At 37.4% G+C, this 12,726-nt stretch overlaps 2 protein-coding genes across 3 annotated transcripts; one reads left to right on the forward strand and one right to left on the reverse strand.

Annotated features, from left to right (window-relative positions):
- Positions 1–7,846: 7,846 nt before the first annotated feature.
- Positions 7,847–9,910, forward strand: LOC130997327 (protein LEAD-SENSITIVE 1-like). Of its 2 annotated transcripts, none has more exons than XM_057922613.1 (2): positions 7,847–8,166; positions 9,121–9,910. In XM_057922613.1, exons 1-2 carry the CDS (start codon positions 8,073–8,075, stop codon positions 9,774–9,776), a joined length of 750 nt encoding a protein of 249 aa, XP_057778596.1. In that variant the 5' UTR covers positions 7,847–8,072; the 3' UTR covers positions 9,777–9,910. The 2 variants fall into 2 exon arrangements, with proteins under 2 accessions (XP_057778596.1, XP_057778595.1); XM_057922612.1 differs by having other exon boundaries at positions 7,860–8,178.
- A 124-nt stretch (positions 9,911–10,034) lies between these two features.
- LOC130997326 (aluminum-activated malate transporter 10) lies at positions 10,035–12,286 on the reverse strand. Its single transcript, XM_057922611.1, has 6 exons — positions 11,880–12,286; positions 11,658–11,798; positions 11,300–11,572; positions 11,118–11,218; positions 10,891–11,034; positions 10,035–10,706 (listed from the first exon to the last, which is right to left on the reverse strand). Exons 1-6 carry the CDS (start codon positions 12,187–12,189, stop codon positions 10,242–10,244), a joined length of 1,434 nt encoding a protein of 477 aa, XP_057778594.1. The 5' UTR covers positions 12,190–12,286; the 3' UTR covers positions 10,035–10,241.
- Between the last annotated feature and the right edge of the window lie 440 nt (positions 12,287–12,726).

The following is a 12,726-nucleotide window of genomic DNA, read 5'->3' on the forward strand; positions in this document are numbered from 1 at the left end:
ACCATAATGTAAAACAGGGTAGCCCACTAGTAAGTGGTAATTCAGGTATTTCGCTGAACTCTATCAATGGAAGGAGCATGATTGGGATATATGATATTTTATCACTTGGGCAAAATCATGATTTATATGATCTTTGATGGGATTTGAAAATTTGAATGAATTCATCGGTATATGAATATGGGAATCAAGTTGTGGCAATGGATTATATAATCTAGGGTTCGAATTCTCTTTGCATCCCTGTCTTAACTGGGCTTTCATTTTTGTACTAATATATGTGCCTAAGAGATCTTGTAGCACAGGGCAATTAAATTTGGGAAAGCTTTGAACAAAATATGGGAACCGCCATAACATGAAAACGGTAAACCACTTGTAAGTGGTAATTCAGGTACTTCGCTGAACTTTATCTCGTGAAAACATGGGAGCATGACGGGGGACTATTATGCTTTATCACTAGGCAAAATTATGTTTTTAGGGTATTTTTATGGGAACATGTAAGCATGATAGGGGTTTGGAAAATATTATTTTTCTTTATTTGGGCAAAACCATGACTTATATGATCTATGCTGGGATTTACGCAATAATAATTATGTCTTGGAAGCTGCACACCTTCTGCATATGTGCCTAGGGCTGGATTATGAATTGACTAAGTACACGAAGCTGCACACCTTCTGCATATGTGCTAGGGCTTGAAATGCAACTTGAATTATGTTACTTGGGAACTGTAGTTATGTTAACTCCCTCACAATCATCACAAGCATGAGCACCAAACACACACACTTAACATGTTCATGCAGAGGCATTGCACTTGTCACCAGAGGGGGGAGTAGGGTGTATACCCGTAGTCCCCAATTTACAAATTCAAAATTGCTTCTCAGCAAGTCAAGGGAAAAGCAGAGGGATGTTATCGTAAGCCGCGAAAGTTGGTTGCACCCCCCGGGTCCTCCATGCTCCGCGCAGAGGGTTACTATTTAATCGTAAGCCGCGAAAGTTGGTTGCACCCCCCGGGTCCTCCATGCTCCGCGCAGAGGGTTACTATTTAATCGTAAGCCGCGAAAGTTGGTTGCACCCACCGGGTCCTCCATGCTCCGCGCAGAGGGTTACTATTTAATCGTAAGCCGCGAAAGTTGGTTGCACCCCCCGGGTCCTCCATGCTCCGCGCAGAGGGTTACTATTTAATCGTAAGCCGCGAAAGTTGGTTGCACCCCCCGGGTCCTCCATGCTCCGCGCAGAGTGCTCAAAGCTTGGATGGGAAGCAGCAAAGGAGGGAAGCAGCAAAGGAATGCATACAAAGGAGGGAAGCAGCTGAGGAATGCTCCGCCATGATTTCACTGCTCTGCCGTGATTTCACTGCTCTACCGTGATTTCACTGCTCTGCCGTGATTTCACTGCTCTGTAGTGATCCCAATGCTCTGCCACCGTCCGTGATCCCAATGCTCTGCCGCCGTCCGTGATCCCAATGCTCTGCCACCGTCCGTGATCCCAATGCTCTGCCACCGTTCGTGACCCCAATGCTCTGCCGTCGTCCGTGACCCCAATGCTCTGCCGTGACTTCAATGCTCTGGCATGACTTCAATGCTCTGGCATGATTTCAATGCTCTGCCGGGATTTCAATCCTCTGCTGGGATTTCTTTGCTCTGAGTGACATTTCTCTGCTCTGAAAGGCCATTTCTCTGCTCTGACCGGGCTGCTCTGAGGGACATTTCTCTGCTCTGAAAGGGCATTTCTCTGCCCTGACCGGGCTGCTCTGAGGGACATTTCTCTGCTTTGAAAGGGCATTTCTCTGCCCTGACCGGGCTGCTCTGAGGGACATTTCTCTGCTCTGAAAGGGCATTTCTCTGCTCTGACCGGGCTGCTCTGAGGGGCATTTCTCTGCTCTGAAAGGGCATTTCTCTGCTCTGACCGGGCTGCTCTGACGAGCATTTCTCTGATCTGATAGGAATTTCTCTGCTCTGATCGGGTATTTCTCTGCTCTACTCTACGGGCTACACTGTTTTGCGCCTTTGCTCTATGGGTTGCTTTGATCTATTTTAATCGCTGCTCAGCGAGAAATAAGCCGCCTTTTGGCGTGCTATTGTCATCTATTGGTCTTCTCACGCGCTGGATTTCTTACGCGCTCAACAAGGTATATTGTTCAGACTCGACAAATATTTATGATGGGTTTTCTCACATGATCAGAGTATCATATTTCTCAACTTTGACATGGGTCTTCCTATATTATTCGGGTATTCTTGCAGCGGTCTTCTGGTTCATCCAACACAAAGCATTTATATTGCTTATCTATGCAAAGTATTCAATATGAGGTATTCTCAGCGCTGGTCTTCTTATGCGCCCAAAGAAATGGAAATTATTTATCTTTGTCAGCATTCAATAAACAAGAAGGAAATCTAATTTGGAACTACAATTCCAAAGTCAAGGGGAAAATGCTTATCTCTGCTTTCTTATAATATTAAAACTCTTATGTCTTCATGATTTGCAGGGATTAAGGAAAACAGCACATCGCTGGCTTTAACAATACTTGGCTGGCTGAACACGAAGAATACCCGGTTCAACCAGACCAGGGGGGAGTAGCTGATGAGGACTGAAATATGCACCAGCGCTGTGCACTATATAATGGGAACATTTCTATTTATGCTTAAAATTAGTATTATTATTATTAAGCTAATCATTGCAGGTTTAATTGAAGACTTAGGATAATAAAAGAAATAATAGAGCTTCTGGCGTAGTCAAGCAAGCATAGGCGATTCAGACCAAGGTCAATGTATTAAAGGGGCTTAAGCCCAATTATTTTAGTAAATGGGCTTGAGTCCCTATGGCTTATTTACATGCTTATAAATAGAGACTTAGGAGTGGATTAGAGGGGGATCATCTTATTATTCATTCATCTCTTGTAAAATGTAATTCTCTCGAAGTATAATGGAAAAATCCTCAACACCCCGTGGACGTAGGTCTTCTCGACCGAACCACGTAAATCCGGTGTCGTTTATTGCTTTTTAGTTTAGGTGTTGGTTTATTGTTTCACCAGAGTCAGAATCCTAGGAGTTTTTGTAAGTCTCACATCAACTCTTACAACAAGTTGGATACTGTTGATAACAATATTTGTGAATCTTTCAATAGCTACATACTTAAGTTCAGGGATAGTCCTTTGATTGACATGGTTGATGGGATAAGGCTGCTACTAATGAGAAGGCTATATGATTTACATAAGCTTTCTGAAAGTAAAAAGGATGTGTTGTGTCCCAACATTAGGATCAAACTAGAGCATGATTTGGATGAAATAAAAAATTGTGACGTTGCACCGGCTGTTGGCGGGAAATATGAGGTGCAAAGGTACAATGATACACATATAGTAGACTTAGTTGAGAGGGACTGTAGTTGTCGGTATTGGGAGCTTACGGGGTTACCTTGTTGTCATGCTTTGGCATGCATTGTCTATTGTAGGGAAGACTATGCCAATTATGTTGATGTGTTTTACCATAGTTCTACTTGGCAAGAATGTTATAAGTTTGGTTTGCAACCAATACAAGGAGAAAAAGAATGGCCTCTTGTGAACGAACCACCTGTGCTCCCACCACAATACCAAAAACAGCCTGGTAGGCCCAAAAAAGTAAGAAAACGAGGACATGATGAACCGAAAAGGGTTGGAGACTTAAACTTGTCCAGGAAAGGAAAGATGAAAATGTCATGTAGCAAATGTGGTGACTCTGACCACAATGTTAGGACGTGTAAAGCAAGCACTTCTCAAAAGGTATTTTGATAATTCTGCATTTTTTTTTATAAACATGGATTAAAAAAAATAAAATATAAATTACACTGTGGCATCCGGCGAGCCACGTCACGCTTCCGGTGGCCGGAAAATAGATGCGGGGTATATTTGATAAAAACCTGATAGATTAGGGGTTTAGAGAACATTTCGATACGTTCAGGGTATTTTTGATAAAACGGGTATAGTTTAGGAATTTTCATGATATTTATCCTAAATTTTTAATCAAAATTCCATCTTTAGATATACGTTGCAAACTTGCAAGTTCCAATTTCCATACACATAATAATATTCAAAATTTTGATTTTTTTTTTTCTTTTAATCTAGATTTCATTTTGTCGACGCGTATGCATGGAATTAATCTAAACGAAGTTGTTTTTAAGTGACGTAGACTAAAAATTCCATTTCATTATTTGCATTCGAGTATTAATTCTTAAAAAATTTCAGGTTGTTAATACGACTATATTGTATTGTATGAAATGAGATTCAGTGTCTCTCAATTTTATATGTGTCACTATGTCTCACTCTTATATTTATTATTTTAATAATATTTTTTATAAAAACAAAATTTATTACTATAAAATAATATGAATTATACATAATTTTTATTTCGAAAAATTAAAATTTTAAAAGATTATATACCATGACTTTGAATTTTTCAATCTATTATGAACTAATAAAAGTGAAATTAAATGATAAAAAAAATAATTGTACGTGCATCCTAATTATATGGAATAAACCATATTTAAATAATCACAAAACTAAACTAAAGTATACAAAGTTGAAATTGAATAAAAATACATACAAGAAAATAAAAAAAAATTGAAAATAGGACGCAAAATATATACTACAAGAAAACACGCGTATAACGACCGATTTACGGCCGTTTCACGACCGATTTTTTTTTTAAAAATTTTTTAACGACCTAAAATTCGGTCATTAATTATTTTTTTTAATATTTTAATTTTTTTAAGGACCGAATTTTCGGTCGCTGATTTTATTGTATATTTGATTGTTATTTTTCATACTCATATTTTCTTCTTTTTAAAAATTACGATAATATTAATTTTTTCTTATTTTAAATTCGGTCGTATATTTACCGTGAATCTTTCGCCGGCACCACAAGTCTTAGATACCATCTCGATATATTCTAAGGTTATGAATGAATAATATTGTATACTGAAATAGAGTTTAAATGAATTAATAGGTTTTAGTAATATCAATAATACGCGTGTTCTGTACTGGTGACTACTCAAAAAGAACTTCAAGGTTAAGCGTGCTTGACCTAGAGCACTAGTACCCATTGGGAAGTTCGTCAAATCATATGCAATTAAGATCAAAATACAATAGAAATACTACTTGTGGGATACAAAGATTAATATATATATATATATATATATATATTTTCAAAAAAAAATATTTTTTTATTTATTTTTAAAGATCGAAAATTCGGTCGTTAATTAAAAAATAAATAAAAATAATTTTTTTTTCATTTTTTTTTCTTTTTCTTTTTAACGACCAAAAATTCGGTCGTTAGATTTAACGACCGAAAAAAAAACGGTCGTTGGGACTCGGAACGACGATGCAAATAACGACCACCGAAAACGATCGTTAATTCGGTCGTTAACACAATTAACGACCGTTTTCGGGATTTTAGAGCCGCATTTTCTTGTAGTGATACTATCAAGTGTGATACACTGAATCTCAATCCATCGTACAACAAAATGAAGTTCATGCAAATTTGAAAATGAAAGTCAATTTCTTGCATGTATGGTTGATGTTTAAAAAAACATATAGTCACATCGACCATTGTCGTCTAATTACTCATGAATATCTTGCATTAGACTAGTACGGTAAAGTTGTTGCACATCTATGAATACAACAACCTCATTCCTATCTATATACTCGATTTTATCCCAATAACCGTCATTACATATAATGATAGGTCATCGACACGCCATATGTTGTAAGAAAATATAGATACAACTATTACTTACACTGAAATCAAAATGGTGTATAAAGTTAATGCTAATCGTGTCCAAAAATCATAAACTGTATACATTTCCATGTACACAACCGAGTAGAAGAACAATGATAACAAAATCCTAATCGTGTATAGTTATATACTCCCTCCATCCCGGTTTTTGGTATCCAGTTGAGAACGACACGAGTTTTAATAAAGTGATTGATGTGTTGTGAGTGGAATAAGGGTCCCACATTTTATGTGAGAGTTAAAATAATTAAAGTGGAGTAAGGGCCCCACCTACTTTTACTAAAAATAGAAATGGATACTAAAATATGGGACGGCCAAAAAAGGAATAAAAGCTGGGACGGAGGGAGTACATTTTTTACCCGAAAATGTCAAACTACGCATACTAGTAACAACAAAACAACCCAAAATTATGCCTGGTGCATAAAAACGCATTTATGTACAGTCCGCGTATAATGTCATGTATGATGTATTTAAGAACAATCGACCTAAGAATTTCGTGTCATACTATAACTGAAATAAATGTATGATCTATACAATATCAGGCTCAAAATATTAAAGTGTGCATTCAAGTAACAACAAATCAACCAAAAAACTAGATTTGTGGCATAAGAATTCGTGTACAATGTCGTCTATACAAGAACATTCGAGTTAAGAATTTCATGTCCTACTGTAACTAAAATAAATTTATGATTCATACAATATTTAGAGCGGAATATTAAGTTATGCATTCTTGTAACAAAAAATCATCTAAAAACCTAGGTTTTGGACATAAAAACATACAGTTTCGTGTACTCAAGAATATACGTTTTTTTTTTAAAATTTAATATGCGTACCTTAACTAAAATAAAGGGAATCAAATATATTATGAAGCTTTAGCTCCCCATATTTTAAAAAAGAAATTTCTCCCTTCAAAATATAATTTATTGAAATGTCAAATTACACATGAATGTCAACATGTTTTAATTAATGCTTACCAACCAATCTATAAAAGAAAAAATAAAAAGTAACATATTTATTGTAAAAAAATCAGAAGAAAAGAAGAAAAAGAAAAAAAAATAAATGGAATAGAAAGAAAACAGAATGCTACTAAATAGAAAAAAAAATCAAAAAAAGGAACAAAATAAATGCAACAATCTTTTGAGACGAAAATGAATGCAAATATTTAATGAAAAAGATAGTGATTTTTTTTTTTAAATTTGTTACAATCAAAGAAAGGAAAAAACTCACTCACACTCTAACTCCCTAGGTGACTCAAACCCCCGACCTATTGGTTGGAGGAGAAGCGTCCTACTAACACACTACGCTTCATTGTCATGAAAAAGATAGTGATTTTTTTTTTTTTAAATTTGTTACAATCAAAGAAAGGAAAAAACTCACTCACACTCTAATTCCCTAGGTGACTCAAACCCCCGACCTATTGGTTGGAGGAGAAGCGTTCTACTAACACACTACGCTTCATTGTCATGAAAAAGATAGTGATTGCTATTGAGGGAAACATCTGAAATAGAAAAGGAAAAAGAAAACATAAAATAAAAAGAACAATTACTATTTAATGTCATTAAATGACTTTTAGCTTTTTAATGGTTTTTAGATATAGAAATTGATTAAATTTTAGAAAAAAAAATAAGAATAAATGAGAATTGAGGAAAATTAGAATGAAATGATTATACGATGCCACGTAAGATATGATTTATTTTACTTTAATATATAGATTTCGTATATAGCTTCAAATATTTTCTTTTAGCCCATTGGAGATGTTTATCATGTTGTTGTCATGTGATATACATAGTCTTTTATGAATTTTTTTTAACGTCCTAAAAATCTTTTTTATCATATAATTTAAATTCTCTATTTCATTTATTTATTTTATATTTTTGATTATGTAAGTTTAAGTTATTTTTAAAAATTATAATTAAATTTAATATACTTGAAAAATACGTATGAATCATACCGCGCAACATGGGTACTAACACTAGTTCATTTTTAAATGAACCTGCAAATACTAGTCTAAAAAGTGATAATCACTACATTTAGAATTAGGAGGCGAAAAGATAGAAAAGTGAAAGAAAAATATCGACGGAACATTAGAAATGTCGTGGGAAAAATAAACGTACATCACAAGCAAAGCATATCTCTCTTCGATGTCGAGAACAGGAAACTTACCTTGGATACCCATACCAAGAATCTAAGAATTTCTTATATTGAGTGAGAAATATAAAAATAAAATAAAGATGGAAAATAAGACCCAATTTACTCGAAAAAGAGAAAGAGAAGGTACAAAATTTGTTGACAGGATTGAATTGTTGTGGTGAAAGAGAGATGGGTTTGCTCTCCAACAGAGTGGAGCGGAATGAGATCAAGCCAGGGGATCACATCTACACTTACAGAGCAGTCTTTGCATACTCTCATCATGGTTTCATCTTCTGTGTGTCTGCTTTTTTCTCATTATTATTCTGCAAATAATACCAATCTTGCCTTTCAATTATTACAAAGTCTCTGACTTCAATTTTACCTTGAATCTATAGTTTGGCATTGTCATTGCAAGTCTTTCTTCGTGGGCCTTTTTTTGCTGTTTAGTTTATCGACTTGGAGAATTAGGATAATTTCTAGTATTGAAATTGTAATCTTGGATTAAAAATCTGATATTTGCTCACTGCAAAACTGAACAGCAATCTTAAGTTTGGTGGAAAAGGATGAAAAACAATTATTTTCCAATCTTTTCCATTAGTTTTTACATGTTTTGTAGAGTAGATACTTTTTTCAATCAGAATTAGCAATTTTTCCTAGGGTAGGTCTTTTCCTTCATCTTCACTCCAATTTTAGTGTGATAACATTATCATAAGGATTCGTGTGATAAACTTTTTTTCTACCTTAGAAAATACGGGATGAATAAGGTGGGGACCACTAGAATGTGATAAAATTTTCCCATATTTTCTTGTGTGTTGCTCATTGAAGAATTGACAATATTGGGTTCTATTATTTTCCCCTTTAAATTTATCACAATTGATCATTTTCAGATGTTAAAAACTAGGCACATTCCTTCAAACTTGTGACATAAAAAACTCATGTTAGGCAAGATGGAAGTAAGAGAGATATGTAATACCAAGTAAGAATTAGCACATTTTTTGCCTAGATAAGCTGTGTTTTGTGACAAACTTTTTCCTCTATGCTATGATACTTCATTCTCAATCTGTGCTTTAAGTTTAAGCACATTTAGCATGATGGTGTTAGGCATTCTATGTAAATCTGCAGATATGTTTCTACTTAAATCCCTTGTAGTTTTGTTTACATGAACAACTATGGATTATTCTGCTCTTCCTTTGCAGTAAAGAAGCTATTACCTACCCTGGATTATCTAATCATGCAGGTATCTTTGTCGGAAGCAGCAAAGTGGTTCATTTCACGCGTGTTGCGACCTCTTCCACGTCCAACCACGAAGCACACAGCGTGACTGAAGCGTGTCCGACCTTTCCTGACTGCGGTCTGAGGCAGCCAGGCAGCGGGGTTGTCCTCTCTTGCATCGACTGCTTCCTCAACAACGGCTCCCTTTATTCCTTTGAGTACGGAGTGAGCCCATCCGTTTTCCTTGCTAAAGTACGTGGAGGCACGTGCACGACTGCAGCATCAGATCCGTCCGAGACAGTCATTCACCGGGCAATGCATCTATTCCGGAATGGATTTGGGAACTACGATGTGTTCCAGAACAACTGTGAGGATTTCGCCCTGTACTGCAAGACGGGGCTCCTCACAGTTGAGCGCCTAGGCGTGGGAAGAAGCGGACAGGCTTCTTCCGTCATTGGTGCGCCGTTGGCAGCTCTTCTCTCGTCCCCTCTCAAGCTACTGATGCCAAGCCCCGTCGGGGTGGCTACGATGACAGCAGGGATGTACTGCATTAGTAGATATGCAACTGACATCGGTGTCCGATCCGACGTTGTCAAGGTCTCTGTGGAGGAATTGTCTATCAACCTTGGTTGGGGAAGTGATCAAGAAAATGTGGTCTCTAACAGCCAACAAATCAGGTGATGTAGTGAAATATGCCCTAATGCCTGTCTTCTGTTGTTGACATTTAAGTAAAAATGTCACTCAACACAACTAACTCTTCCATATGTTTGATGTGGTCGAAACTGTTGTTTTATTTATGTTGGTTGTCTTGATCATCTCTCTCTTGCTTATTTATAGGGGTTGAGAAAAAACCAAAATTGAATAACCAAACCGAACCGTTTGGTTTTAGAAGTTGAGTTCGATTTGAATAATCACCCCTGTTTATTTGCATAGTAAACATGGAAATGGGACATAAAATTTCTTCAACTGCAGAATGGTAAAAGATCACATTTTTAGAATAAGTTTCCATCTCCTCTCTGTTCTGAACAAAAATATTCTTGAAGAAGTTCTATTTCACAGCAATTGTCCTTTACTGTACATGGTCATCGCCTATAAGCAACCAACTTACTAAAGAAAGCATAATTTGGTTCTTAAATTCTCACAAACTCAGACCTTCTGAAGGGTCTTCGTCGCCTTGTCTTCTTCACCAACCATGTTCCCTCCTTTCGAGCTTTGTCCTTTCTTCGCCTCCTCAGCAGTTTCAACCTCGAATTCAGCCTTCTCTGCCACTGCATTCACGGCCTCGGAAAGTTTCTCTGTTCTGGCCGCGATCTCTATCAGCAACGAGGAAACCGTCACTAGGGGAACCACTTCTGCTAGAGTGACGGCCATGGGAGGCGCTGCTGCCTCTCCGGCCTTGGCCTCAGTTGGCTGGATGGGCTGCTTCGACAGTGATTTCAGGGCGTTCTCAAGCTCTCGGACTGCACTCCTCATCTCTTCCACCATGAAATCTATCTTTGATGGTTTCTTCATGCTGCTCATCACAACAGCAAGCTCTTTCATCACAGCTGAGGATTTATTGCTCAGTCTCACGCAGAAGTTGCCGAAATGCTTCTTTAGGGCATCAGGAACCTGTTTAACCAGATTACTTAGTTACACCACCAAACATCAACTTCCACTTAATTTTTAGTTGGTATAGTGATTAATGGTTGAGGCCAAAAGACTCAGCATCGAATTCATCGTCACACAAACTTTAAATTTATTTGTTCATTCACCAAAAAAAAAACTACGGACAAATACTTGTAAATTGATTTACCTTAGCCTCAGAATTCATGCTCCCATTAAGCGCCTCGATGCAGTAAGCACAGCTTCTGAGCGAAGCTCCAACCTTGACATACTCTATCCATGGATGTCCGAAATTGAACTTTCCATGTGCCGGCTCCCATCTTGCGAAATTCGCCTGCAAAAAAGGAAGCAAAGTGTTGTAAGATTGGAGGTCTTGATCTTGAATGTTATGAGAAGGAGAAGTAGAAGGAGACGAACCAATGATTCTTCGGTGGCCTTAGAATTAAGGGCGCATTTGTAGGCTTGCAAGGTTTTGTCGGAAGTTTCACTGTTGCTACTGAAGTAGTCAGCCACACATCCTGAGAGCAGAAAATAGTGATGAGTAAGTATATGATTTGATGATGCGTTGCATGTGATGTTATGTTTGGTGTTTATTATACCATCTAAGGAATCAGATAGCTTGTCCATGTTGTTTATGATGAGGTTATGGAGTTCGGTGCCAGCCCAGACAGGGCAGAAAATGATGGTTGTAATGATGCAGATGGAGGTCCCTATGGCAATAGTAGAGAGCCTATGATGAGCCATCTCAAACAGCTTCTCCACGCGGTACCCGGAAACTGATATCAGGCTGAACGTCAGGATGAAGATCATCGCCCCGTAGTCGAATCGAGCTTTTATCGACGGAATGAAACGTGAGAACGTCGCCGCAGTTGCTGCATGCATCCATATATATAATATTACTTCGTGTTTCAACATTCACCATTCATCACTCATGAGAGAGAGACACACAGTTCTTACCTAGAACAAAAACTGAGGCTTGAAGAATTATAGGCTCAAACCTCTCCCCAGATTGGCTAGCAACCCAATGAACACCAACTCCCAATGCTCCCGCCAACAAAGTCCCACTTGCCCTATTCACACATTTACAAAGCGTCGCTCCTACACAAACACATACACATAAATCAGTCTAGATATAAAATAAAAAAACTCATAATTTGATAAAATAACATATATACGTACCAACGGTATATTCGAAGACGACGACGACGGTCATGACGGCCCACATAGCATTGCCGCCGACACCCTCGTACAAGGGCCTCATGTAGTAAAAGAGTGAAACCAGAGAGAGGGCCATCCCCACCTTAACACAATGTATGGTTTTCTTTGGCTCGTTTACTCCTAACCTCCATGCTCTTGCAAAGAAGCCTCCCATCTTTGACGCGAACCTCCGCAATCCTCTGCACCCGAACCTGCTCTCTGCTTCTAGAACTCTCGACGTCCCATCCCCCATGTTGATGCTCCATTCTACTCCTCTTTCCTTACCCGCCATTTTTAACCACCTCTGCTAGCTAATATATTTTAATTTGCGAATTCAATGTGTTGTGTCGTCTCAGCTTTCACAATCAAGATTTTGTTGTTGTGATTAGATGCTCGTCTACTGCACTATATATGTGGAAGAAATGGTGATCACTAAACTACACGGGGCCCCACTTTTTCTCTTCCAGTTTTTCCCGACATCATTTACTGCATGTATGTTACTTATTTTCCAATATTATTATCCTTATTAGCCTTATTGTTTTGCCAAAAAAAAGCCCTTTGACTTCTTATTGTATTCATGAATTATTGACATATAGTAATATTAAGACTTAAGTTTATATATATAAGGAAGATATACACTCTCACATTGGACAATCTTAAACTTTAAGATTGTCACATGTCCTTCATCTGTATATGCAATAGAAAATTTCAACAAATGAGCAGTGAAGAATCTTAATTATATAAATGCCTGGTCTGATTTTGAAAACTTAAAAATGTTCGATCTAATTATTTATATTTGATCATTATGTAATGTCCAACGCATGTACAT

The sequence above is a fragment of the Salvia miltiorrhiza genome, chromosome 8 (genome assembly GCF_028751815.1).
Source record: "Salvia miltiorrhiza cultivar Shanhuang (shh) chromosome 8, IMPLAD_Smil_shh, whole genome shotgun sequence".
NCBI classification, from domain to species: Eukaryota; Viridiplantae; Streptophyta; class Magnoliopsida; order Lamiales; family Lamiaceae; genus Salvia; species Salvia miltiorrhiza.

Excerpts from the sequence above, each read along its gene's own strand:
- LOC130997327 (XM_057922612.1), top strand. The coding sequence starts at position 8,073 with ATGGGTTTGCTCTCCAACAGAGTGGAGCGGAATGAGATCAAGCCAGGG. Across the intron at positions 8,179-9,120 it reads TCATCATGGTTTCATCTTCT|GTATCTTTGTCGGAAGCAGC; the intron begins GTGTGTCTGCTT and ends CTAATCATGCAG.
- LOC130997326 (XM_057922611.1), bottom strand. The coding sequence starts at position 12,189 with ATGGCGGGTAAGGAAAGAGGAGTAGAATGGAGCATCAACATGGGGGAT. Across the intron at positions 11,573-11,657 it reads AGCCTCAGTTTTTGTTCTAG|CAACTGCGGCGACGTTCTCA; the intron begins GTAAGAACTGTG and ends GGATGCATGCAG. Across the intron at positions 10,707-10,890 it reads GCATGAATTCTGAGGCTAAG|GTTCCTGATGCCCTAAAGAA; the intron begins GTAAATCAATTT and ends CTGGTTAAACAG.